Source organism: Nicotiana attenuata, chromosome 9 (assembly GCF_001879085.1).
Source record: "Nicotiana attenuata strain UT chromosome 9, NIATTr2, whole genome shotgun sequence".
Classification (NCBI taxonomy): Eukaryota; Viridiplantae; Streptophyta; class Magnoliopsida; order Solanales; family Solanaceae; genus Nicotiana; species Nicotiana attenuata.
This window is the reverse complement of record NC_031997.1, coordinates 15905801-15933749: the sequence shown is the minus strand read 5'-3', so window position 1 is coordinate 15933749 and position 27949 is coordinate 15905801. Positions and strand designations below refer to the sequence as shown.

Here is a 27949-nt window from a genome sequence, read left to right as displayed (position 1 = left end):
AGCAGCTTCAATTCAGGCATTATGACTTGTACGCGTGGTCGGAATTAAATTTCGGGAAGTTCGGAGTTGACTTGGAGAGGAAATTCTCATTTCGGAAGCTTTAAGTTGAGAGAATTGACTAGATTGGATTTCAGAGTAAACGGCCTCGGAATCGGGATCTGAAGGTTCCAGTAGGTTCGTATGATGATTTCGGACTTGGGCGTATGCCCGGATCGGGTTTTGGGTGACCCGAGAGCATTTTGGCGCCTATTGTGGAAGTTAGCATTTTGGAAGAAATTTCATAAGTTTGGGTTGAAGTGCATTTCAGTGTTATCGATGTCCGTTTGAGATTCCGACTCTGGGAGTAGCTCCGTATGGTGATTCTGGAGTTGGGAGCGCGATCGGAAGTGAATTCGGATATCCGTGGAGCATTTTGGAGCCATTTGGCTAAAGATAGAAATTTGAAGGTTTTTGAGAAGTTGGACCGGAAGTGGACTTTTTGATATCGGGGTCGGAATCCGATTCCGAAAGTTGGAGTAGGCCGTAATGTCAAATATGACTTGTGTGCAAAATTTAAAGTCAATCGAACGTGATTTGATAGGTTTAAACATCGGAAGTAGAAGTTTGAAATTCTAAAGTTCATAAAGGTTGGATTGGAGGTCGATTCGTGGTTTTACCGTTATTTGATATGATTTGAGGCCTCGAGCAAGTCCGTAATGTGTTTTGGGACTGGTTGGCATGATTGGTTGGGGTTCCGGGGGCCTCGGGTGGATTCCGGGTGGTTAACGGATCAAAATTAGAATTTTGGAGATAGCTGAAGGGGTCTGGTTGCTGGTATAACCGCTTCTGCGGAAGGTTCACCGCAGAAGCGGCCCCGCAGAAGCGAGGAAGGGAACCGCAGAAGCGGTTAGGTGTGAAGGAGCTGGGACCGCAGATACGGTCGTTTTGCCGCAGATGCGGGACCGCATCTGCGGAAGATAGGGCGCAGAAGCAGAATGGACTGGGGATCCCCGGACCGCAGAAGCAGAAATTGTTCTCGCACCTACGGAACCGCAGAAGCGGTCAAGTGACCGCAGGTGCGGAAAGTGCTGGAGGTCAGAGAGTGTTTTAAAAATCGGGATTTGGCCATTTTCTCTCATATTTTCTTGGCTTGGGCGATTCTTGGAGGGTTTCAAGAGGGGATTTTCATCCTCAACGATAAGGTAAGCGATCCCCACCTATCTTGAGTTAAATACATTGATTATGTATGGATTTTAGCATGTAAATTGGTAGAAGTTTGGGGGTTTGAGGAAAACCTAGAAAATTGATATTCTTGGAATTTGACCACGATTTTGGGCATGAAATTAAGAGTAAATTATATATTTGAGTTCGTGAGGCCATGGGTAAACTTTATCTTCAAAAAATTTCGGAATCCGGGCACGTGGACCCGAGGGCGATTTTGTCAACTTTTCGATCGGGGTTAGAAATTGATATATATTGGATTGTAATGAGTAATTGAGCATATATTAATGGAATTTAATAATCATTGGCTAGTTTTGGAGCGCTTGGCATCGATTCAAGTCTTCGAAAGGGAGTGGAATGCCGATTATGGATCTTCAGAGCGAGGTGAGTCTCCTTTCTAACCTTGTAAGAGGGAATTGTCCCCATAGGTGAAATAAACGGTTATGTGCTCCTATTTGTGGGGGCTAGGTACGCACGAGGTGACGAGAGTCCGTGCGTTGCTACTAATATGTGTAAGTCCGGGTAGTCTAGGACCCAAGAGCATGCTATACTTGGAATATTTGTAACCTTTATGGACAATTGAATATCTTAAATCCTATCGAATTGGTAAATGAATTTCTAAAAAGTTTAAGCTTCATTTTCTTGAATTGTTAAAAGAGAATTGGCTTTTCCTTGGATAATTGTTCCCTGATAAATTCATGATTGACTGATTGTTGTGTTTATTATATTTGATCGTGTCGCATGTATGATTCTCGAGCGGGGTAATAGATGCATCTATGGTTCGGGCCGCTCAACCCTCGACAGTGCACATTTTACATTTATGTTGGATCGGGTCGTACGACCTTGGCATGATTTGCGCATGCTTGTATTGCTGCCTTGAACTTATTAAAGTTGTTATTGCCTCTTCCTGGCTTGAGAATATTTGTATAAAGGACTTAAAGAAATTTGGAGATTTCCGATAAAAGAAAGAATTGTTTATCTGCTTCATTCCATTGAATTGCAATCGTGTTTATAAAAATCCACGATTTAATGTATTATTGATATCACATTATTGGACGACTAGTAAGTGTCGAAGTCGACCTCTCATCTCTACGTCTTCGAGATTAGACGGGATACTTACTGAGTACACGTTGTTTTCGTACTCATGCTACACTTGCTGTGCATTTTTGTTGCACAGGCACATGTACTTCTAGTGGCCTACTGGGCGTTGCAGCATGGATGATACTGGGACTAGGTGAGCTGCATTACTCGAGACGACCCGCAGCTAGTATAGTCTCTTTCAGTGTATTGTATTTACTTTCTGTCCAATTGTATTCCGGACGGATGTTGTATTGTATTGTTTCTTAGAAATAGCTCATGTACTTGTGACACCGGGTTCTGGAGATGTCTATGGGTTTATTCAGAATTTTAAAAGTTGTTAAAGGTTTCATTTCTTATTCAGTGAAATTTACTATGTATAGTTTAAACGTATAAAAGAAGAGATTTCAGAAATATTTAAAACAAGAATTTATTTAAGTAATTTGGTTGGCTTGCCTGACGGTGGTGTCCGGCGCCATCACGCCCCTTAGTGAATTTTGGGTCGTGACAGAAAGGGTACACAAATTAAAGAAAATGAGTTTCGTTGAAGGTTGTCGATTTGGGATAAAATACGGGCCGAGCGTTAATACCTGATAATTATGAACTACTACAATGCAAGGTACCATATGAGCACGGCAGTAAAATATATGAAGTATTTTAAAAATAATTAGAATTTTAAGTAATTTTTGGTAATTTTTAAATTATGCGGGTAATTGATTAATTACCAGGTAACAGGACAATACCCACTTACCTAATAAGTGGATAAAAAAAATTATTAAACTAACCCCCCCCCCCCCAACCAACAAAACCAACGAGGCAAGAAGCCACAAAGCTTAGAAGTGACTAAGTAGTCACTTTGCCAAATGGCTAATATATGATAACCAAGTCATACTTAAGACTTGATAAGATTCATAAATCTTATCTATAACATTTAATAGGAAGCCTTGTAAAGACTTCAAAAGAACCACAATCTGCCTTTGGCATTTAAAAGCCAAGGACGTTGAAAGCAGAAACATTTCTTTTCAACAACCCAAGCTTCATTCGAAGCAATTCTGTCCAAACAATTCAACCCCTTAGACAAACAAATTTCGATAGAAATTTCAAAAAGGAGCCACCACAATTTCGTTCAATTTCAAGGGAATCAGTCAGAATTTCGTTCATATTTCACGGAAGCAGAAGCTTCATTCCGTTCAAATAATTCCAGGAACAGGTATGTTAAGGCTAAGCTCTTCCTTCATTTTAGCATGATCTCGTAATTACACAAGTTTAATAACGAGGCATAAAGAAAAATTCATATCCCGGAATTTGCGTATATTTTGCTAGTTTCGCAAATTACATATATTGTCCTAGTTTTGTAAGTTATTGTATTCTTCTTATCGGGACTGCATATTCAGTTGAGTATTTCCTTCTTCCGGGCAAGAGAGCAAAGAGTTTACATATGTACAGTATTAAAAGTATTTTCATTACCATCGAGCTATAATCGATGGGCAGGCCCCTATTGGGCAACCTCTGATCAGATAGTAAGTTATATACCGAGCCTACTGTGGCCGAGCGCACATGATCGAGCCCAGTTGGTCAAGATACATAGCCTAGTATGGCTGAGCGCATATGAGCGAGCCTACTACGGCAGAGCAGTTATATATATATATACCGAGCCTTATAAGGTCGGACAGCTATTTTACTTACTATATAGAGAGAGTTGAGTCAGTATCAGCAGGTAAGCATATCTTCAGATCATCTTTGACTTCCACTTACTTTCAGTTATTATATTATCAGTTCAGGTTCAGCTTTCAGTATATTGCTTACATACTCGGTACTATTTCGTACTGACGTCCCTTTTCTGGGGGCGCTGCATTTCATGCGTGTAGGTTCAGACAGACAGACGGGTAGACCTCCTCATTAGGTGTTGCCCAAGTTCAGCTTGATTGGTAAGCTCCATACCCTTCGGAGTTGCCGGGTCTAGAGCTTTATGTATATCTTGTATATATATGTATATATATATATATATGTTATGAGTAGACTGTGGCCCTGTTCCGATCACAGTATATCCATCAGTAGAGGCTTGTAGACATATCCTGTCAGTTAGTGCAGTATGTTGAGCTTGTAGGCCTTTTATGTATATTTTGTTGGTTTGCCAGTTGTAGTAGTTATGATGGCCTTGTCGGCCCAGCATTATATTGATGTTTAGTCAGTATTTGCAATTGTCTGGCAATGTGGCCCATTGCCAAAGTGTGACATTGTATGTTCAGAATCCCTTAGTCGTGAGTTGGTACGCAAGGATAGATGAGGCACCGGGTGCCGGTCTCGCCCTCGGGTTCGGAGCATGACAAAAGTGGTATCAGAGCAGTTCTGTCCTAGGGAGTCTACGAGACGTGTCTAGTAGAGTCTTGTTTATGGGTGTGTCATGCACCACACTTATAAGCAGGAGGCTACAGGGCATTTAGGACTGTCACTCTTTCTTCTTACTCTAGATCGTATGGTAGAGCTCACTTATAAGAATTCAAATTCCGAATTTCTATTTTGTTCGTAATAAGACGATGTCTACGTTCAGAAAGACGATCGATAAGAGATATAGTTGTAGAAGTGTTGAACTATTGGAAACTCAATTTTGATTCTTGCTTATGATGAGTAAATGCGAGGTCTTCAGCAGATCATGCATGACTAAAAGGTAAACGGTTCTTGATAAGGAGCTTTTAGGAAAAAAAATAAAATACTTACCCACTCTTATGGTAAAAAGGAATAACGGAATCGGAAGTTAGACACAAGTTGCAACAAGTAAAACAAGCAAGGTGAAAAAGTGTACAAGGTACCTAATTAATAAAGATTATCATTATTTACCATTGAGGAAGGGAGATGTAAGCATTTTGAATTACCTTCAACAGTAATAGATGTACGTAATCGGCCACACCTATCTCAGTCATGCCATATGTAACGGATATGGTTCAAGAGAAGGACAAGATAGTAGGATTCGGCTGGGGTTAGAGTAACCCAAAATGATGAATGGATGGTTTGCGTTAGCTGACATTTCCGAAAGATATTACAAAGGTGTTAATAGATCTCCTTGTGAGACACCCAGGTGGTGCACTCTAGAATATTACGATCAAATGTGAATACAACAGTGATCAAAAAAATTCCGAAGATAGGCACTGAAAGCCTTGAAGGGATAAATATTACCTTAGTGTGACTCTCATCCCTAGTAGAGCGAGGGGGTTGAGCAACCCGAAGAGCCGATGAATGAAGCAAGGAGACCTAAAAGCGAAAGAATATCTTGTTGAAGTTTCAGAATAAAGTGATAGACAGAAATGTTAGCAGGAAATAAGAAAAGAGCTAATGAAGCATTAAGAGTAAGATGTGATACATGGATGACAACGGTAGGTCAAAAAGATGACAGTATTACAGAATCTATAGTCAATAAAGAAAGAGACGAGGGGTGATGGGCGTTAAGACAACAAAAGAGTATAGGCCATACAGTCACGTCCTCATTTCGAGAAATAAGTTCGCGACTCTAACGTGATTAACAGAAGGAAAAGTTAGACCCCAGAGTAGTAAAAATCAATATGGACTGGTGAACGAGATAAACTAAACATGAATTATGAACTGAGTGACTTGATAATAGTCAGCATCATGAGGATTTCATACTGTGTTCCGGCAGTAATAGAATGGGCAACAGAAGAAGATCCATGACGAATTCAGAGGATGGTCATTCAGGAAAACGCTTCCCTAAATTAAGTTATAGGAATATATGTGCCAGCTACACTAAGTACCACCATTGCGAGTGAGGAATTTTTGTATCCTTGATACATAAGGATTATCGCAAGGTAAGTAAGGATTCTTGCCTGAGATATTATTGATAGATAAGGAGCCAGCGCGTGAGGTAAATTAAGACAAAGGAAATAACCCAATAAAGATTACGCGGAATATGGATATGAGGATGGGCCAATGAGTAGTTAGTAGTTGATTCAGGAAGAGCCTAGTCATGACTAGACAAGACGTTATAGACAAATCAGCAGATCACGCAAGATTAATATAGTGAACCCTAACATGGAGAATTTAGCCTCGCAGTAATGTCATTATAATACTTGACATATATTCCGATAGGAGTCGGAGTAGTTAAAGGTATCGTATGAATGTTACGGAAATAAAAGAGAGTGTCATTGGGAAGACAGTCAAAATATCAATTCAGAAGCAAACCTACAAGCACAAAGGCATCGAGGTAAGTAACTACGGATAGTTATAGGCAAAGAATGACATCGAAAATTCCGTCGAGCATGCGATATAATAAGCTCGCAACTTTACAAGAGTCAGAGGATCCTCCCTAAGTACTACAATAAAAGACTAGCTGAGGAAATAAGAAAGAAGGCTTCAACCTAAGCACAGTGACCTAAAGAGGAAATGATCTTATAACAACAGTCTCACAACAACGTTGTATGCACTCCATAAGAAAGTGGCACCTATCGTGGTTAATGAACGGGAAAAAAAAATCAAAAATCAAAAGGGTGATATTCAAGGTTGTATGGAATTTCAATATGTGTGGGAACTAAGATAAGCCAAGTATTCATGCAACAAGTGGCAGAACGACCAGGGAAATAATTGCTTAAATTTAAATAAAGGTGAGAAGGAATGGAAGAAATTATTCGATCAGTGATCCAGAGTTAGTTACGTCATGAATACACTCAAGATTTCAGAGAATTATCCATGCAGCATATATGTTGGCAATCGTACAACCGTAGAAGACTCTGGCGTAAGTTAAAAGAAAGAATTAAGTTCAGGTCATAGACAAAGGATTGAATTGTTAGAAGATTGTGTCATGGATATTCCATAACGCCCATGAAAGGCTAAGGTAATAACTGATACCATGTCCACAGATCGGAAGGTAGCTTAAGCCTACGTAAAGGCCGATCAGAAGGAGGAGGAAATTAAAGAGTTACACCACCCAAGTAAATCAGGAGTTTGATTATTGGAACCGAAAAAATAGAAACATCGTGATCGAGAACATTGCAGGATCTCCCTTAAAATCAGAGGTACGAGAGGGATAGCACTACGACCATAATCTATAATGGCTCTACAAGAAAGCCGGTTAGAAGAAGTACCAGGCTTATAAGAAGTCAGTATAAAGCTCTCACTAAATTGTATATACACCAGAGGTGCAAGTATTATAATTGAACTTCAAGTTGTGAATATGAATTATACATATGTAGAGGGAAGGTTATGAAAGAGATAGAAGATATGATGTGAGGCTTTAAGAAAAGTAAGGTAAAGGTGAACAGTGTACGAGACACTCAGAAGCAGAAGATTGAGAACATTCCATATTTGGGATAGAAGGTTAGAAGCGCGGGGATTCAATATCCAGGAATGATAGCAGCAGCGTCAGTAGCATACCTTCCAGCCTATGGTCTAGGTACCGAAAAGCCTGATTATGAGAGTAAAGAATAGTTAGAGACGATGTGGTGTCTCGCTTGATGTTCTAGAATAACATAAGGAAATCAAGGGTGCAAGCAAGTTGAAGAAAGGTTGTGAATAGTATAAATAGATACGTAGAGGTCGCAAGCTAAAGTATGGTAAAGCGACAAGGTTTTAGGAAGACAGGAGTAAGGATAAGAAAGGGCAAGTGAGAAGGTGACGAGAATGGATAAGTCCTCAGGATTAAGCCCACGAAAACAAGAAGAGCTGATGGTTTTTCTAAGTTATACAAAGCTCAGTATAGCCTAAAGGAACTCAAATGAATCTAAGACTAATGGCATTTAGAAGAGATGGAATGCTACTCTGATAGTAGAATGAAGGTGTAATTGGATAGAGGAAGGATGACGTTTGGGCCTTTGATTGAGTAATGATTTCATGAATTGCACAGGATTAAAATACCCACGTAAGGTAAATCACACTGGGATGCTATGAACTACGATTATGGAAGTATAGCATCGTATCACCCCCAGGTGGATCAAGACAATCACTTCAAATGTTCCACGATGAGACGTGAGCCCTAGCGGCAGTGTTACGTAAGAGATCAAGTTATCACTAATAGATGATACATCTATATTAAGGCGAATCGACAATGGATGGACAGAAGTCACAAAGAATGAGGTGAGATTAGGCCGTCATTATTAAGATGAACAGTAAGGAAAAGGCATTAAAGGATATAGATTTATACATATAGAATAAGCAACGAGAGTAACCTGGAGTTGGTTGCAGACCACAGTAACGATAAATCGAAATATGAGTTATGGTATAGTATGACCTACCTAGATGCAGTAAAGTCATACGAATGAATAAACGGGTCTATGAAATAAGGTATAACAATATTCGTAAGTTCAACAAAGTATCGGGCGAAGAACTTCAGTATGCCTATAGATGCCCAGAGGGAAATCTTATTAAGCTCTGTATATGTTCACAAGTAAGGCCTAGAAATTGGCTAAAAGTTGGAGGAAAAAGGAGAGAAGAGACGCATAAGCGCACTTACAAGGTCAGAGTCGTACAAGCTGCATGATAGAAGGTAGCAACAGTTACGATACTGGAAGGGTTCCGACCATAAGTCGTGGTGTGAGAAAGAGGCCTAAAGGGGGGAATGCCTGGACTTTGGATTTAATCATAGAACAGTTGCTTAGATGGCAAGGAGAGTAATAAAGTATTCAGAAGAGATAGGCTATGAAAATGATAAGAGCACCAGTCAACATTCGAGGACGAATGTTCCAAAGGGGGGAATGATGTTACATCCCGCATTTTTCCTACGTGAAAATTTCGTCTTCAGTTAATTTACGTAGACTTAGGGATGAGATTATCTGGAGGTTAGCATATTTATGCTATTTATAACAAGCAATAACTAAGTGCCATGAAGGAAAGGGTACACAAATTAAAGAAAATGAGTTTCGTTGAAGGTTGTCGATTTGGGATAAAATACGGGCCGAGCGTTAATACCCGATAATTATAAACTAGTACCATGAGAGGTACCATATGACCACGGCAGTATAATATATAAAGTATATATGAAGTAGTTTAAAAATAAATAGAATTTTAAGTAATTTGTGATAATTTTCAAATTATGCGGGTAATTGATTAATTACCGGGTAACAGGACATTACCCAGTTAAATAATAAGTGGATAAAAAAATTATTAAACTAACCCTCCCCCCCCCCCCCCCCAACGTGGCAAGAAGCCACAAAGATTAGAAGTGACTAAGTAGTCACTTTGCCAAATGGCTAATATATGATAACCAAGTCATACTTAAGACTTGATAGGATTTATAAATCTTATCTATAACATTTAATAGGAAGCCTTGTAAAGACTTCAAAAGAACCACAATCTACCTTTGGCATTTAAAAGCCAAGGACGTTGAAAGCAGAAATATTTCTTTTCAACAACCCAAGCTTCATTCGAAGCAATTCTGTCCAAACAATTCAACCCTTTAGACAAACAAATTTTGATAGAAATTTCAAAAAAAAAACCACCACAATTTCGTCCAATTTCAAGGGAATCAATCAGAATTTCGTTCATATTTCCCGAAAGCAGAAGCTTCTTTCCGTTCAAATAATTCCAGGAACAGGTATGTTAAGGCTAAGCTCTTCCTTCATTTTAGCATGATCTCGTAATTACACAAGTTTGATAACGAGGCATAAAGAAAAATTCATATCCCGAAATTTGCGTAAATTTTGCTAGTCTCGCAAATTACATATATTTTCCTAGTTTTGTAAGTTATCGTATTCTTCTTATCGGGACCGCATATTCAGTTGAGTATTTTCTTCTTCCGGGCAAGAGAGCAGAGAGTTTACATATGTACAGTATTAAAAGTATTTTCATTACCATCGAGCTATAATCGATGGACAGGCCCCTATTGGGCAACCTCCGATCAGAAGGTAAGTTATATAACGAGCCTACTGTGGCCGAGCGCATATGAGCGAGCCCAGTTGGTCGAGATACAGAGCCTAGTATGGCCCAGCGCATATGAGCGAGCCTACTACGGCAGAGCAGTTATATATATATATATATATATATATATATATATATATATATATAATATTTATATATATATATATATATATATATATATATATATATATATATATATATATACCGAGCCTTATAGGGCCGGACAGCTATTTTACTTACTATATTGAGAGAGTTGAGTCAGTATCAGCAGGTAAGCATATCTTCAGATCATCTTTGACTTCCAATTACTTTCAGTTATTATATTATCAGTTCAGGTTCAGCTTTCAGTATATTGCCTTACATACTCGGTACTTATTTCGTACTGACGTCCCTTTTCTGGGGGCACTGCATTTCATGCGTGCAGGTTCAAACAGACAGACGGGTAGACCTCCTCATTAGGTGTTGCCCGAGTTCAGCTTGATCGGTAAGCTCCATACCCTTCGGAGTTGCCGGGTTTAGAGCTTTATGCATATCTTGTATATATATGTATATATATATATGATATGAGTAGACTGTGTCCCTGTTCCGATCATAGTATATCCATCAGTAGAGACTTGTAGACATATCCTGTCAGTTAGTGCAGTATGTTGGGCTTGTAGGCCTTTTATGTATATTTTGTTGGTTTGCCAGCTGTAGTAGTTATGACGGCCTTGTCGACCCAGCATTATATTGATGTTTAGTCAGTATTTGCAATTGTGTGGCAATGTGGCCCATGGCCAAAGTGTGACATTATATGTTCAGAATCCCTTAGTCGCAAGTTGGTACGCAAGGATAGATGAGGCACCGGGTGCCAGTCTCGCCCCCAGGTTCGGGGCGTGACAATTCTTATCACACAGAACACCGGATGCGAGCCTCCATTTCGTCCACCCGCTCCAATAGGATGTGCGACATCTTCGTCAATCTCCCAAACTTTTGTTTTATTGACCCAAGGTACTTGAAACTTCCTCTCTTAAGGATGATTTGTGTGTAAAACCTCATGTCCACATCTGTGTCATGATCCATGTCACTGACTTACATTCTAAGCATTATGTCTTGATCATGTTTAACTTAAAACCAATAGACTCCAGGGTCTGTCTCCAAACCTCCAACCTAGCTTTGACGCCACTGGCATCTCGTCAATTAGTACAATGGCATCTTCAAGTAACATGCAATATGGTACCTCCACTTGAATGTGATGCGTCAGGACATCCATTGCCAAGGCAAATAAGAATAGACCAAGAGCTAAACCCTGGTGCAACCCCATCACAATTGGAAAGTATTTTGAGTCTCTCCTCATTATCCTCACCCGAGTCTTAGATTCATCATACATATCCTTGATCATCCTAATGTAAGCTATAGAAACACCCTTAGCCTCCAAATATCTATATAGGACCTCCCTTGAGACTTTGTCATAGGCTTTTTCTAGGTCAATAAACACCATATGCAAGTCCCTCTTTCTCCCTCCATACTGCTCCACCACTCTCCTGACAAGGTGCATGACTTTCGTAGTCGAACGCCCCAATATGAATCCGAAGTAGTTCTCGAAAATAGACGTACTCCTTCTCACCCTCGCTTTGACCACTCTCTCCCAACTTTTATAGTGTGGCTTAGCAGCTTGATACCTCTACAATTGTTGCAATTTTGGATATCACCCTTGTTCTTGTACAACGGGTTCATCGTACTCCACCTCCATTCCTCGGGCATCTTCTTCGACTTAAAAATGATATTAAACAACCTAGTGAGCCACTCCAAGCATGCCCTGCCCGCGTATTTCTAAAATTTCACCGGAATTTAGTCTGATGGCTCTTCCCTTGCTCATTTTACAAATAGCCCCCTCGATCTCCACAACTTTAATACATCTACAATACCCCAAATCTCGAGGACTCTTGGAGTGCTCCAAATTACCCAGCATAGTGTTCCTATCCCCTACTACATTCCAAAGTTAAATACTGTACCATATAAGAATGGTTCTCCATTTTTGACATACAAGTATTCACGCTGTTTTATCTCGCCTCTCGACCATCTCAGTCCATAAGCAAAGGGAACAGAATCTTTTGTAAACAAAAGCTTGGCGTCGTGATCAAAACATGCAATTGAAAGTCATTTTTCTTCTGTAGTTGGATATGGTGGATCTTCGTTTACAATGATAGTGGACCTGAAGATCAATAAATCATTGGAATACGTTTTGACGACCCATTCCAGAACAGATCTTAGTAAGGTGCGAGGGCACTAGGTGGAAAGAAAAATGGGTACAATAACAAATTGTACTTGGTACTATATATACATGCATGCACATATACTCATAAACATGCTCTAAAATCACCCGAAGTATCATGCTATAATACCTAATAACCTCTAAAATTTACCAAGGATCTTATTACGACAATTCGTGTTTACTTAGAAGGAAAAAGTATAAGCTCGGATAAGAGGAAAATCCGTCTTTCGAAGAACAAAAGGCTTTATAAATAAAATTCTTTCTAAAAGTCAACTCTGACTACCTTTACAGTTAACTAACTGAATAATGACAATAGTACTTCTTTTCTGGGGCACAGAATAAAACAAAAGACAAATAAACAAGCTAATGTACAAAAATCCTTCAAAATTCAAGATAAAATACTCCGCTGGTCCCATGAACTCATCTGTCGATACCTAATTGAGGCACTAGCATTTTGAACGCCCTAGCACCCTTAAACCCCCTTTGTCTTTTCTTCGTCTCTATGTTTGAAGACCCTTCGATGATGAATTTCACCCCTCATTCGCTGGAAGAACAAAAAGTTTTACGTACTGCAAGAGATGAAGCAACAAAAGAGTTGGATCGTCAGGTTATAACTGGTAGAAATTCCTCCAATTGAAGGACAAAACTCAAATTAAAGAGACAGTATTAAAACATTTAAGTGGAAAATTAGAGAGCATGCTCTTCCAAGGACTGCATGAGAAAGCTTCAACCTCTATTCACCTGAAAACTCGTAGAGTCCTTTAGAGTGCACAGGATTTTTATTGATTTTGGACGCTAGTATCTTGAGCCGATGCATCATTTGTGAAAGCCAATTCCGAAACCAAGGCAATATGATCACTTCCCCACTTCTGGATAATAGGAAAGCAGAAAAAGAAAAAAGAAACTGTTTAGTACATGGCTAAAAGACAAGTCGTTAAATAGAACTGCATATAGAAAAATGTAAGAGCCAAAACAGAATGAGCAAATTCGACTGCCTTGTAATAGAGTAATAAACTTTGTCCACTTCACGTCTATCTATTAATGTAATGTGTGTATGCATATCCAGCCCAATAAAAGAGGACAAGGCATTTGCAGATCTCAACCATACTAACTGAAACTACTGGGAATCCATATCCTTAAAAGATCCATGTCTACCATGAACTGCATGGTTCATAGCCAACTTAACTGATTCCAATATGACTTTTTCTCATCAAACCTTTGAGTCATAAGCCATGTGTACATGCTTGCCAACAAGAGCTGCATAAACAGCTTTAATAAGATCATGTGTTTCATTCCCACTCTAAATCACATACTAAATCCCATAGCTATCACTGTAAACAAGGTTGGCACTTTAACACAGAAATGTTTGGTAAATAGATTATGCATGTTTTTCAATTGCATTGTTGATTGCCTTTTGATAGATCGTACGTTTTTCAAACACATACCGGAGAAAGAAAAAAAAAACAACGATTATTAGAAGATTGAAAAATGACAGCTTTTGCAAAATTAAGTGTGTTCAGAAAATACTTACCATTGCAATAATTTCACTTCTTATATTACTATGCACTACTCGACAAATTAGAAACGAGAAATAAAAGTCCTATCTATAATACTTCAAGGAGGTGAATAAAGCTTTTACTGGCTGGTAAGATTCTTCTCATGCTTTAAGTGATCACAGTCAGCCTTAAGAAATCCCCACTTGTCTTTCAAAAGGACAAATACCAGCCAATTAATGTGAATTTCTTCAAAGGTTTATGTGCATAACTTAAATGATGCTTCTATAGGCTCTGTCCTTGTCATTAGAATGTTTAAAGCTTGTTTGGTTTTTCGTATAAGGAAAATAAATCCGATACAGGAGTAACTAATAACATTTGGTTTTCGACTTAAAACTCTGCATTACTAAAGTGAATCCCAACAAATACAACATTTGGTTTCTGAAATAAACTTCTCCATTGCTAATACTAGCAAACCTATGCGGGAATACATAAATTACTTTTCACAGGATAGCTGCAAAATAAGACTACTTGTATCAGCAATCTGGATAAGAGCACCTAGACAAAATATCCTCAAAGCTAATTCTTGACATTGACATTGCAATCCTTGCACAAGTCATAACAAGTCAGTATTATTTAACTTCATATTGTTTAGCACATACATTATTATTTAAATTCACTATAACATTATTATTTACACATGTATCATAATCCTTGCATAACTAGTCCGTCATCCAAACGACGGGGTCATTTGGTATGATGTATAAGGAAAATAATCTTGGTATATAATTTAGTATAGTTTTATCCACTGTTTGGTTTAGATTTTGAATCATGTATAACTAATCCTTGTATAACTTAATACACCAATTGGTGTATTATCTTATACCACCAACAACATAGAATGACTAATCCATGTATAACTTATACATGGATAAAGAACAAAAAGGACAAAATTATCCTTATCTTTTTCCTAGAAGCTAATGAAGGTCAAGCATCCAAGGGTATAACTGTAAACTCATTGCTTTTTAGTTTAGAAAATAAATAAATATTTTAAATGATATCTTGATATCCAATTTTAGTAAAATGTACTAAACACCCAATAAGAGATAATTCATGCATTACTGATCCCTGCATTATAATCCTTGTATAACTTATCTTCGTGACAAATGGCCCCTAAGTGTCAATTTAGAATGTTAACTTATGCCAGCTGTCGTCCCAGATGATCTAAATTATGTTTGGCACTTACAAATAGATATATTTCGTTAAACAATCACATCTCTTATGTTAGATATTGTCCCACGTTATATGTGTTAGGTTTGACACTTATAAATAGATATGTCTTGCATCTATTAAATTATCGAGTTATTACTACGTCTCTTGCTTTCACCTCTTTTTTCAAATAATAATGGTGTTCAGGCCAGCTAGCTTACATCTTGACTATTAAATCGGGTACCTAAACCCGACCACCAATACAAATATCGTATAACTTTCCTTCCTGAGGTGAGATAGATGTAACGAAATAAGAAGTTCATGCCTCGGCTGGAATTACCCTGGTTTCCCATCCTTTTCTTTCCAACTTCATTGAACACTAGACTATACTCTCCGGCTCTTTTCCTCCTATTCACATGGTATTGAAGCATCTATGATCACGATAAAGATCTAGATATCTTCCGCGTATCGGAGAACACCGGTCAAATTTTTCTCTTTTCCAAGTTCTACAGTTCTTGTCTCTATCCGAGGGCACCGAGAGAGTGCACGATATTTATAGTTATAAATACTAGTTTCCTTAATCAATAAATGAACCACAGTAAGGATATACGACTGTATGAATCAACTAGAGAGTGTGTCAAATAAATATGTATAATCATGTAGGTGTAAATAATTAGACTTAACGTAATATAGTATGTGACCACATCAGAAAAGGAAGAAGAAACGATTCTGTCCATTGTAAAGCGTGGCTATAAAAGGATTCAGGTTTAAGACATTTCTAATCAAATTCTTTTAATTCTTTTTAATGTTTCTTCTATTTCTCACAACCTCAAGGGATTTTCTCCAGCTATTTATCCATCTTCAAATTCAAAACTATTTCCAAATCAAATATGTATATTACCTCTTGATCAAAATAGAATTCACCTTGCTGAGAAACTTCAAAGTTTACCTGAGGTGTTCATTGGCAAAGAAGCCTAGCCCTACTTTAAATGCAAAGCTTATAGTTAGCTTGATTTACATTTCTTGTGGCAGTACCAGTATACCACTAGCTTAAGTTACTCTTGTAATTTCATCAGTAATAATTGGTATTGTTAAACTCTAATGGCAAACCCTTGGTATTAGAATGGTGAAATAAGAATATTTAGAGTGATATCTTTTTAAGTTAGACATTGTCACATTGGACAAAAATCTTGTATGTGTTTGACACCTATAAATAAGTGTTAAGTACTCATACTATCAAACCATCAATACATCTCTCTATTCTCGTATTTTCACACTAGTTGCCTCAACAGTCTCATGAAACTTCATTCAGACGGATTTATTTGACAAAGCGCATCCAGCTTGACCTGGAAACCGTAACTGAGCTTCTCTTAAGTATGACAGTAAGTTGATGCTGATGCGAAATTATTTATTTTCAAGGATTAAATCTGTAGTAAATGTGTCAAAAAAGTAGCTTAGAGGCTGTTCATAAGGCAGCAGGTGCTTAAGTGATTTAGTATTTCAGGACGATTTGTTGTATTTCAACCCTGTTGCTAATTAAAATCCAAATTGGTATTCATAGCACTAACAAATTTTGAAGACCACTATATGAAAGGAGATCATACTGCTATCCACCATGCATAACCAAAGTTCTGTGCAGCAAGGATGAATCTGAACTGTTGTTCTATGAAGAAACTATTGGTACTTTCTTTTACCAACATACCTTAGTAGGGAAACCTCTCACAAATTGCATGGCGTTTTTCGGAATGGGAGCAAGCACCCTCACAGTTTGAAGACCTTCAGAACGCCTGAGTGTAATTTGAACAATTAGTTTGCCATGTTATTCTTGAGTTCTAACTGATGGAATACCAAAAGCATCAACCACAGAGATGCATATGCATCTAACATATATAAAACAACACATCGAGGTCATATTCTAAAGGAATCCTAATATCAGGAGCATTTCAAATTTGTCATGAACAACTATGGCAATATTACAAATTAATCTGGGATCTTATCTTTGTTCCTCAATGATGGAATTAAACAAAAGGCAGCAGAAGCTAGGGGAATATTTAAAGATACTCACCATATATAATCAACTGTACCCATGAAAAGCCTGTGATAGCTGGTCACCTCAGGTTCTCCTGTTGAATCTCTTGTTCCAGAAAAATCCTGAAACTACGAAGATGTGAGTTGCAGTTATAAAAAATGAGCAAGTATTAAGCCAGATTACCAGCCAAGAGAAGAATATATCATACACATTTACCATAAGATATGGAATAGCACATTGAGAATACAAGCTTAGTCTAATAAGAGCTACCTCTACTTCCCTATATGAACTTGACAACTTCAGATTATGTTCCATTATTGTGCAATTCGTATTGCCTGTAGCAGTTTCTAAATCCATTGGAGTCCAAGCTGACGGATCATAAGTAGATTTCTCCATGTCAACAACCTCAGAATCCAAATCAGGAACATCATCTGCTATCTCGTCTCCTAGCGGACGCAACTCTAAGGAACCGTAACACTTCTTGAAGGAATCATTCAATTCCTCAAGAGCAGTTTTTTGAAATTGGTTAGAGTGAGATGGAAAGGAATCATCTTCACCATTTAACTGAGACAAAAATGTTTCACGATCGTGGCCTAAAAGTTCATCTTCTTTTGTGCCTCCAGAGACCTCATTAAGTGACAAGCTGTCCATCTTTTCGTCCAATAAAACATCAAAACATGTCTCTGCGTGTGAGGTTTTATGTTCATGTGATGTTTTAGTGCAACTCTCTTTACCAATTGATGATACACTTTCAGAGGTTTCCAGAGGAGAAACTTCATGTACATTTGAAGAATCAGAAAATAGCCCCAACGATGACACATCTGAACAATGGGCTATTGTAGGTCCGTGAACACTCATCACATTTTCAGAACCAAAATCATCTACTTTGGACTGTCCATCCTTCTGTCTATATGAATCGGTTCCGGAACACACTTCTGCTTCAAAAAATTTGTGAGAAGAGCACGATGTCGCATTAGGGTTGGCATCTTTGCATCTACCCTGAGTGTCTTTATCATATTCATCTTCTTGACAAGATTCTAGCAAACTTACTTCATGACTCGTACCTTCAACTGGAAACAATGAACCTTCACCACGAGAACTACTTGGATCTTCTCTAAAGACACCAACAGAAACATTACCATGAGTTTCTCTAGGTAACTCATTCGTACCCTCGGAGCATGGGTTAACCATACAAGAACTGCCGGACTCATATACCACAGAACTCTGAGGCTGAGACAAGATACATACAGAAGATCCACTTGCTGAATGTTTTTCTGGAGAATCGAGCTTTTGTTCATCTAATGTCATCTTACTGTCTTTTACATCTCTCTCAGCAGCCAGTGCAGAGCTTTGAGCAGAGTCAACAGCATCCTGGTGTCTGTGGTATCAAAAGAGAATTCCAGTTTTAGAAACATCAAGGCTGAATCCTGAAAGCGATAAAGGGTGTAAAGTAAATATGATTTCAGAGTCTTTCAGATTCACTGAATAGAAATGAGATCCTTAATATGAAAATTAGAAATCCCCAGTCCTTTTTTAAAAGACTAGTGCGTCAAGCTCAGCATGAATATGTGACTAACAAATTCAAAGAAAGGATAGGTGGACAACCCCTAATGACCTTCAAAGACTCTCCTACATGAAAGGAGAGTCCATCCAAATGATATTAAGCAAAATGCATTTTTATTATCTTTTCCAAAATTATACTCAGAAACAATGTGCACCATATTTGGTAAGTTATTTCTTATTAATAGACAAGATTAGAGATTATCAGATCAGACAGAATGCAAGTAAAAGACGTAGAGGGTAAAACGAAAGAAGGTCACTTGAGATAGTTTAGCATGTTCTACATAAATCTCCAAATAGACTGGTCGATATGTGCAAGTACAATGATCTTTAAGGTGCTAAACGGCGAAGAGGTACGCCTAAAATCACATGGAGCTAAGTTGTCCTAAAAGACCTACAAACACTCTAATCAAGACGGACATAGCTAAGACTATGAAAACAAAGGATCCATATTAGCAATACCACCTAATAGGATTAAGGCCTAGTTGTTGTTTGTCGTTACACTTGCATCAACTGTAGTGTTTGTCAACAGTCTTTCTAGTTTGATTAGGAACTATGTCAGTGTAGGGATGAGAGTGAATTTTAAAGAACCTCTAGTTTTTAAAAGTTCAAATTTACCTTCAAAGATATATTACATAGATGTATTGGAATGAAATGGACCCAAATAGAGCAGAATGACATATAGGCTTCATATAGTCCCCACACCCCCCCCCCCCCCCAAAAAAAAAAAAAAACTAGCTTGGAAATGGGATATTATAAGATTATACATAAGCTGGTACAAGGAAATATGAGGCAAGGGTCAAGTCTCCATGAAATCACCAGATAATTATTTAATTGAGGTAAGAAGTCCATACCTAGCACTAGGATTGAGGCTGCTACGTTTCACTGTATTAATTGTAGCAGACTCCTGTCCTGACACTTTATCTCGAGGCACTTCTGATAAGTCTAGCTGCAGGAACAAAGTACCCCAAATGCATCCCGTAGCAAAGAATCATCATTTCCCCAGAGAAGGCACAGAAGAAAAAGGGGGTCGGGAACAGCAGCAAGAAACAAAACATTGTATGAAGCTTACCCTTTCCTCGACAATATAGTTGTACAATGGACTCTGGTAAAGGGAAAAAAGAATAAGGAATTAAAGCAGGATTCTGTAAAGAGGAAAAAGACAAGAAGAATTATTTCACTACAACATAAAATTCAGTACGAACCACAGAAAGTAAGAGGAGAAAATATGCATTAATGAGAAACATGTCATAAGTGTTTCACTGGGAATCAATGAACCCACCTTTGGTGTACTGTTAAAATCTCCACAGATCACAACAGGAGCATTGTCCCAAAGTTTTGAAACACCATCAGCCTTATCCAGAAGCACCCTAACCTGGTTGCAGCAAAATTTACTTACACTAAACGAAATACTGAATCCAATCAAGTGGACTCTTCGTTGTGGCTAAAAATGCTAAACTTAAAACAGGTGCATTAATCATGAAATGAAACCAAACCAACTTTATGAGGAGTAGACAAGCAAGACAGTTCTGCCAAGTATTCTATCTTAAAGGAGATACAAACCAACTTTATGAGGAATAGACAAGCAAGGCAGTTGCCAAGTATGCTATCTTAGAAGTGGATAACAATGTATGAGTATCACCATACACATTTAGCAGAAAGAGGGACCCATTCCTATAGCAACTGTTTAAATGCTGTGTTTGGACACATATACTTTTGAGGTTGCTGTTGTTTTTTAGCAGAATTTGGAGATATTTACAAAAATAACTCCTTCCTGACGCTTTTTAAGTAAGGAAGGGATTAAGTAAACAGTTTAGGTGCAGTGCTGATGCTTCTTGATAAACATCTGCTTCTTCCAAAGATAAAAACCATCTGAGGAAAATAGGTCATCATATCAGAACAGTGAAATCCTTCCAGATATATTTTCCCATCAAGTTTGGGGGATATAGCTACTTCCTTGCCTTTCTAATGTAAAGCAGTAGGTTTATCTCATAGTTGGATTAACTGGTTTCCCGAGATTGGAGCTGTTTAATGTTTTGTTTCTTCATGAAATATTAACTTTTCCAACATTCAGATTTAGAAAACTATATTTTCTGAAAGAATAGGGAAAAAACAAAAACAAAAACAACAAAGCCAAACAGGGATGCCCTCATGTCCTTGTATTAAAAATGATGAGGAAGAAAAGTTAATAGACAGCTATTTAGAGACATCATAATTCAAAATACACTTCAGATGATCTTCATGTTTACCCTTGCCATACCACTATGGAGGGAACAGCATGCCAATTGTAACGATAGGACGCTATAAATTACGGATAGGACGCTATAAATTACGGATAGTAGATAATAAAAGAGAATAACGATACAACATAAGGAGCAAAGAAAGAACAGCACCCTTGGACTTTTATTTTCTAAATTCATGTCCATTTATTCTATTAAATACTTCCGATAAACATAGAGCTTGTATTCACTTAATCACAGAAATATGATGAATACTAAGTTCTCTATAAATAATACAATTTTAGTAACAAGCCATGACAAGAAGCAAATATGCAGACATGACAGACTACAATCTAGCAGGTCTCTATCGTGTGAAGCGGAGCAACATATGACTAGATAACTGCCAAGCATAGGATACAAAAGTACATGATAACTGACTTACAGATAAATTCATGCACACAATGATGCGTGAAAAGACAGTATCTATTGACAATAAGTACCTGTCCAAGCTTAATCTCTCCCCTTCTAGGATTGAAAAGCACATGAGTATTACAAATTACAACCTTATTGGAGTGACCAGGTCTGCAAGTGTAAAATACACTAACTCAGCAGGTAAAGAATAAGGACAAGAAACTTGAATAAGCTCATGCTACGAACTCAAGAAAAAATGTTCCAAACAGCATCCACATTTGTAAAAACATGAGCAAGAATGAGTATCCAACACAAAAATCAACTGCTATCATTGGCCAATCTATGTGGATAAATCTCGTTGAACAGGGACTTGAAAAACGAATATGAGAATATCTAAACCAGCATATCTAGCAATTATCAATGCAAAAAATATTGGAATAGCACAGTTGTCAATGATATAACAATATTTAGAACAAACACTAAAATATGAGCGACCCATAAAAACCCATGACTGAGATTCAGACTTCCTGCATAGCCATCTTTACACTCGGAGACTATGGTTAGGCACTTGTCTTTCCTTACACAAAGTGGAATTATGTAAAGGAGCATTTCATATGAGAACTGTGCATGTGAGAGAGAGAGAGAAAGAGAGAGGGACGCTTCTTGAATGCTGCTGCAAAGAAAGAGGATTGGGATAGGCAATCCTAAAACTCATTTATCCCTTTCTCGTCTTGTTCGGATACTACAAGATACCCAATGAAAACCCACAAGTGGGGTCTAGGAGGATAGTGTGTAGATAGATCCTCGGCTCAAGTAAAGCATAATCCCGGCATTCATGAAAAAGAGATACATTAGTGGGGAAGCCATGGAAAAAGAAGCAGCAACAATAGCATGAAAACAAGATAACCTAACAAAAAACAACAGGTAGTAATAGAAATAAAAGAATAAGAAATTACAGAAGTAACACTAATACTACTAGATGGAGAAGAAACGCGCGCGATTACCTACTACCTTAATCCTTGACCTCCACACACTCTTAGCAAGGGTCATGTCCTCATTAAGCTGCAGATGTACCATATCCTGTCTAATCATTTCTCACCAATTCGCCTACCTCTGCCTCTCCTTAGTAGCACCATTGCCACCCGCTCACACCCCCTCACTGAGGCATTTGTGCATCTCCTCTTGACGTGTTCGAACTACTCAACCTCGCTTCCCGCATTTTGTCCAAAACAGACGTCGCTCCCACCTTATCCCAAATATCTTCATTTCTAATCATATCCCTCCTAGTATGCCCACACATCCATCCCAGCATCCTCATCCGCCACTTTCATTTTCTGGACATGAGAGTTCTTGACTGCCCAACACTCCACCCCATACAACATAGTCGGTCGAACCACCACTCTGTAGAACTTACCTTTAACTCTTGGAGGCACATTCTTATCAAAAAAGACCCCGGATACAAGCCTCCACTTCACCCGCCCCGCCCAATACGATGTGTGACAATCATCGTCAATCTCCCAATTACCTTGGATTATAAACCTAAGATACTTAAAACTTCCTCTTTTGGAGATGACTTGTGTATCAAACCTCACTTCCATGTCATCCTCATGAGTTATGTCACTGAACTTGCACTCCAAGTATTCCGTTTTAGTCCTGCTCAACCGGAAACCTTTAGACTCTAGGGTTTATCTCCAAACCTCTAGCATATGGTTAACACCGCATCGCATCTCTTCAATAAGTACTACATCATTTGAAAATAGCATGCACCATAGCACCTCCCCTTAAATGTGACACGTCAATTAATCAATCACCAGAGCAAATAAAAACGGGCTGAGAGTTGATCCATGATGCAACTCCATCACCACTAGGAAGTGTCTCGAGTCTCCTCTTACTGTCCTTACCCGTGTCTTGGCTCCAACATACATGTCCCCTAGTGTATGCGACATGCACACCTCTAGCCTCCAAACATCTCCACAGAACCTCCCTTGGGACTTTGTTGTATGCTTTTTCCAAGTCGATGAACACCATATGTAAGTCCCTCTTCCTCCCTATAATGCTCCACCAATCTCCTTACAATGTGAATGGCTTCTATAGTCGAACGCCCCGACTTGAATCCGAACTGATTCTCGGGAATAGACACACCCCTTCTCACCTCATCTCCACCACCCTCTCCCAAACTTTCATAGTGTGGCTTAGCAGCTTGATAGCCTTATAGTTGTAGCAATTTCGGATATCACCCTTGTTCTTGTACAACTGATTCGTTGTACTTGTTCTTGTACAACGGAATTGTTGTACTCCACCTCCATTCCTCAGGCATTTTTGCCACCCTGAAAATGACATTTAAATAATGCAGTAAGTCACTCCAAGCCTACCCAGCCTGTACTCTTCTAAAATTCCATGGGGACTCGTCTGGTCCGATCGCTTTTCCCTGCTTGTCTGGTTCTGCCCCGAACCTGTTGCTGTCTGCAGACGCGAACACACACGTGCAGAGAGAGAAAGGGAGAAAGAGAGAGGGGGAAAAGGAGAGGAGACAAGCAGCGTAGAAGACTGGTCATGTCGCCGACCAGAAAAGGAAAGAAGAAAAGAGGAAAGAGAGAGAAAGAAGGAGAGAAAAAGAGAAGGAAGAGAAAGAGAATAGAAGAAGAGAGGAACAGAAGAGACCTTATTTGTACCCAGTTACCATTGACGGAGAAGAAGAAGAGTGGAAATGATAGCTGTTACGGTTGTGAGAGTCTACAATACGCAACCAAAGTTCAAATACTCGGGGGTCAAACAGTCAAATACTAGTTTTGTTTCATTCCCTAGGCCTTCACTCTTTGTTACTTAAACCTTTTGTTTGCAGCTTAATAATATTATGCCAAATACTTGAATTGACACAGATAACCCAAGTTACAGATAATTTAGTTGGGGATGTGGAAAAAAATAAATAATAAAAAAGAAAAAAGGCCGAGGATGCGAAACTTTCGAGCAGTAATGAGGCCTGATATTTGTTTCAAAAGGTACAAATTAAACTTTCAAGAGATAAGTTGTTTTACAGTGCAAGTGCCAATACAAAGGAGATCATACCTTGCTGAGAGAGCTGGTGTGACACTCTTATTCTGCTGACCCAGAGACTGTAAGCAAGAGATAAACACAACAAAAGGAACTTCTAAAACAAGCACAAGCAAGTTTTGAATTTGAAGACTTACATTAAAGCAATGAAGAATATACTTGAAAGAATTTATGTACCTCAAATACACATATCTGGGCTACATTATCCCGAAGCCCAAACTTTTTAAATTCAATAAATTCTTCATGCACCAACTTGAATCTAACATAAAACATTTCAACATATTTCCAATTAGGTAATATCATGAACTAGTAATCAAGATTTCACAACAAGTACTGTATTGCCAAAAAACAATAAAGGCTAAATATTAAGATGATAAAGCAAATCAATGAATAGTGCTGTGAAAGTAACACTTAATATCCTGAATGCCGAATCTCTAAACATGCACTCGGCTAATATTTACCAAACAGTCTAAACAATACTACTACCAACATGCTTAAATGACTTTGGAGCATATCAAGCAAGTTTCCAACTCAACTGGAGTAGAGAATCCAGACACAGACATGTGTGGTGACAAACATACTATGGAATTGGCAATGACATGATATGAGAGTGGATTCTACGATACCAATGTTTACATAAAACAGACACAAAAAAGAATTTAAAAAAATTGTTTCCTCATTCATAATTAAGTCTAATAACAGCATCACCTATTTAAACTATCCTTCGGATTTGAGGCTGCAAAAGAATAGAATTTCCTTACCTTGACGCTTTCCAAAATATTGCACATCCATCAGCTGGATCTCCAGTGCGCCTCTACATCAAACATATTCCACATTGCATTTGAAAGTATTATTATAGACTAAACAAACTATGCATTTGTTCTTGTAGTTCAAGAGTAATAAGGTTCTCAGTGCTAGTTGCGAGTAAAAGTATACATGCAAGTATCAGATATGGAAAATTTAAATGGTTGCCTATTCCTGAACTCATTTTGATTCTTGCAAGACAAAGTCTAGATTACTTATTAGGAGGTGGTAGAGATGAAGGATTTTACATAATAAAGTTGGGCTTTAGGTGAAAATAAATGAGTCCTAGGGTTTATGGGTAAGGAGGCTTCCTGCTATCAATGGAGGAGCTGAAGAAATGAGGGTAAAAAAGCCAATTTAATGTTGGCCGCTTATCTGAGTAAGAAGACAATGACTCCTACTGTTGGTAAGCAATCTCCTCTACATGTTATCTTTGGGCGTTTTACTCTCTTTCAAAGAGATGACTATGCAAACCTCAAAGTATTACGGATGCACGTGCTTTCTTAAAATTCGATCCACTCCACAAGACAAATTGAGCCCTACGTATCACTCTATGTGTTTTCTGGTTTGCGTACCCTTTTCTCAAAAGGGCTACAAGTGTTAATGATCCTTCTAGATTTATACTTTACCTTATCAAAGAAAAGATGATCCTTCTACAAGACGATTCTACATTTCTCGACATGTCAACTTTCCGAACATGTGTCTTACTATGGAGCTCAGGACTTTGAGTTTCCGCATGAAAACTGGGGAAAGGAGAGTTTTTAACGTGTACGGATGGAAAGAAAAATGCGAGAGGAGTCCTCTTTAAATCCAAGGTTTTAGAATTGATCAAAGAAATGATCTAATTGTTCCAATTTAGCGAATTAACAGATGAAATTATACACCCCTCCTTGCTTTGAAGAATGTAGAGGATAATATTCATGCATTAATAATCTATCGTGATCTTAGTAATCAGGCGGTAGCATATTGACAAATGTCATTATTGTTACGCTAACCACCGGGTCGTGAGGCTTTCCAAGGGAATGTTTTTCACCCATCTCTTAGAAAGAGCGGCTAGACAGATATACAAATATTGAAGCATCACAAAGATGATAGATACTCTTCCAGCTCATACACTAACCTTGCCAAACTTAGAATGTAGTAAGTGAGGTAAGGAGTATACGATTAATGCCTTGGATCTATCGAGTGATGGTTTGGAACTATATTTATTTTTGCACCTGTACCACCACAACTCTCAGCAAACCAACGGAGGCATGACCTTATTAATATATGAAGCCATATTAAGGACCTTGTGGTTCCACCAACCAAGAAGTAGCATTCAACAATTGGTGTTCCCAAACCAGTGAGCAAACACAGAGCAAAATAGATGCTCAACATATTCGAAGCTTGCGTTAACAATAGAATCAGTAGATCAATAACATTTAGGGGAAAGAGAATGACCAAAACTACATATCAAAGACGAGAAAGGAAGCCTTGTGTACCCCTCACGGGAAAAAGGGCGATGATGGAGGAAATGAGTGCAGTTAAGAAGAATGAAACATGGGAGATTATTGATTTACCTCCCGGAAAGAAGACTGAGAGCTACATGTAAACGGGTATAGACAGTGAGATTACATCCACTGAGATACAAGTGGCAAGTGGATTTACACAAACCAAGGAATAGACTATGGCAAAGGAACCTTCATCCAAGATGTTTACTAAATTTATTATTGGGTCCTCATTTTGACTTTAATAACTTTATACCTAGTATTACTCGGTAGGAATAATTTCTCATCGGAACAATTTTTTGCATCCAAATATTTTTAAAGAGCCTAATGAACTTTCCAGCGAATATTAATGAATTATATATATGCCGTATTTGAAGGTTCAAATTCCCATATTTACATTGCACTTCATAACAAAATGTTGATTTCTGATGCATAATTGCATATCATAATGTACGAAACTTGGGAGATTATAGATATATTGCTCTTAGGATAGGGTTGGAACCTCCCTCTGGCACTTGCTCCACAACATATTAATCAACAGTAAGTTCACTAACAAATTAATTGTAAAAATATTTATCAAGTGTAGAATAGCACGAAAGCATAATAAACCTTCCAGATGCCATTATATCCACGCAACTTCAATTCTGCCTCCAACTCTTGGAATCTGTCAACCTCCTGGAAGGAGGAAACATCACAAGCCATACCAAGGATTGTTACTTCCAGAAGTGAATACAAGTAGAACAATGAAACAAAGACGTAGAAGTTAAAGGGTCGAACATATTGGAAACTTACATTCTTTTTCTTTTTTTTGGGTTTGGGGGGGGGGGGGGTGGTTGGAAAGATTATGGAAGAGACGGGGAAAAGATTGATTATATTAAGCTTTGCAAGGAAAAGAAAATGCATACATAGACACACACATGATATGTAAGACTCAAATGTAAGACAAGTTTCTACGTGTTCTCATGGGCGGCTCAACGAATTTGGTAGCCTAAAGCCAAATAGTATTAAAAGGCCCTTAAATTTTCATAAAATTCATACGATAATGAGACAAAAAAGAAACCCGCATGATTTTAGTTTAGTGGTAAGAGCGCATTTATTTAAGTAGAAAATGGTAGAGGGGTGGGCTCATTATCCATCGAGTTCGAATCTTGCGCCACTGTCCTCGAGAATTTCTTAATTTAAAAATTCGAGACACAAAAGAACTTGCGTTCTGATGTATGCATAAATATATGACAAAAACAAATAGCTAACTCAGAGAATCTGCGTTGAAATTAGAGAGTGAAATCGTCAAAAACATG

At 38.2% G+C, this 27949-nt stretch overlaps 1 protein-coding gene across 2 annotated transcripts in view; it reads right to left on the bottom strand.

Annotated features, from left to right (window-relative positions):
* LOC109232100 (carbon catabolite repressor protein 4 homolog 6) overlaps positions 12525-27949 on the bottom strand; it is a 24618-nt gene continuing 9193 nt past the window's right edge. The window contains exons 4-16 of one of the 2 annotated variants that reach the window (XM_019397760.1): positions 27261-27326; positions 25122-25174; positions 24538-24619; positions 24376-24422; positions 21399-21480; positions 19962-20054; positions 19752-19784; positions 19534-19628; positions 17390-18497; positions 17156-17247; positions 16793-16877; positions 13130-13257; positions 12525-12957 (exon numbers count right to left, since the gene is read on the bottom strand). In XM_019397760.1, the coding sequence (XP_019253305.1) occupies positions 13168-13257; positions 16793-16877; positions 17156-17247; positions 17390-18497; positions 19534-19628; positions 19752-19784; positions 19962-20054; positions 21399-21480; positions 24376-24422; positions 24538-24619; positions 25122-25174; positions 27261-27326 (1926 nt within the window). In that variant the 3' untranslated portion in view covers positions 12525-12957; positions 13130-13167. The remainder of the gene's footprint in view (positions 12958-13129; positions 13258-16792; positions 16878-17155; positions 17248-17389; positions 18498-19533; positions 19629-19751; positions 19785-19961; positions 20055-21398; positions 21481-24375; positions 24423-24537; positions 24620-25121; positions 25175-27260; positions 27327-27949) is intronic. The other variant, XM_019397761.1, reaches the window with a different exon arrangement.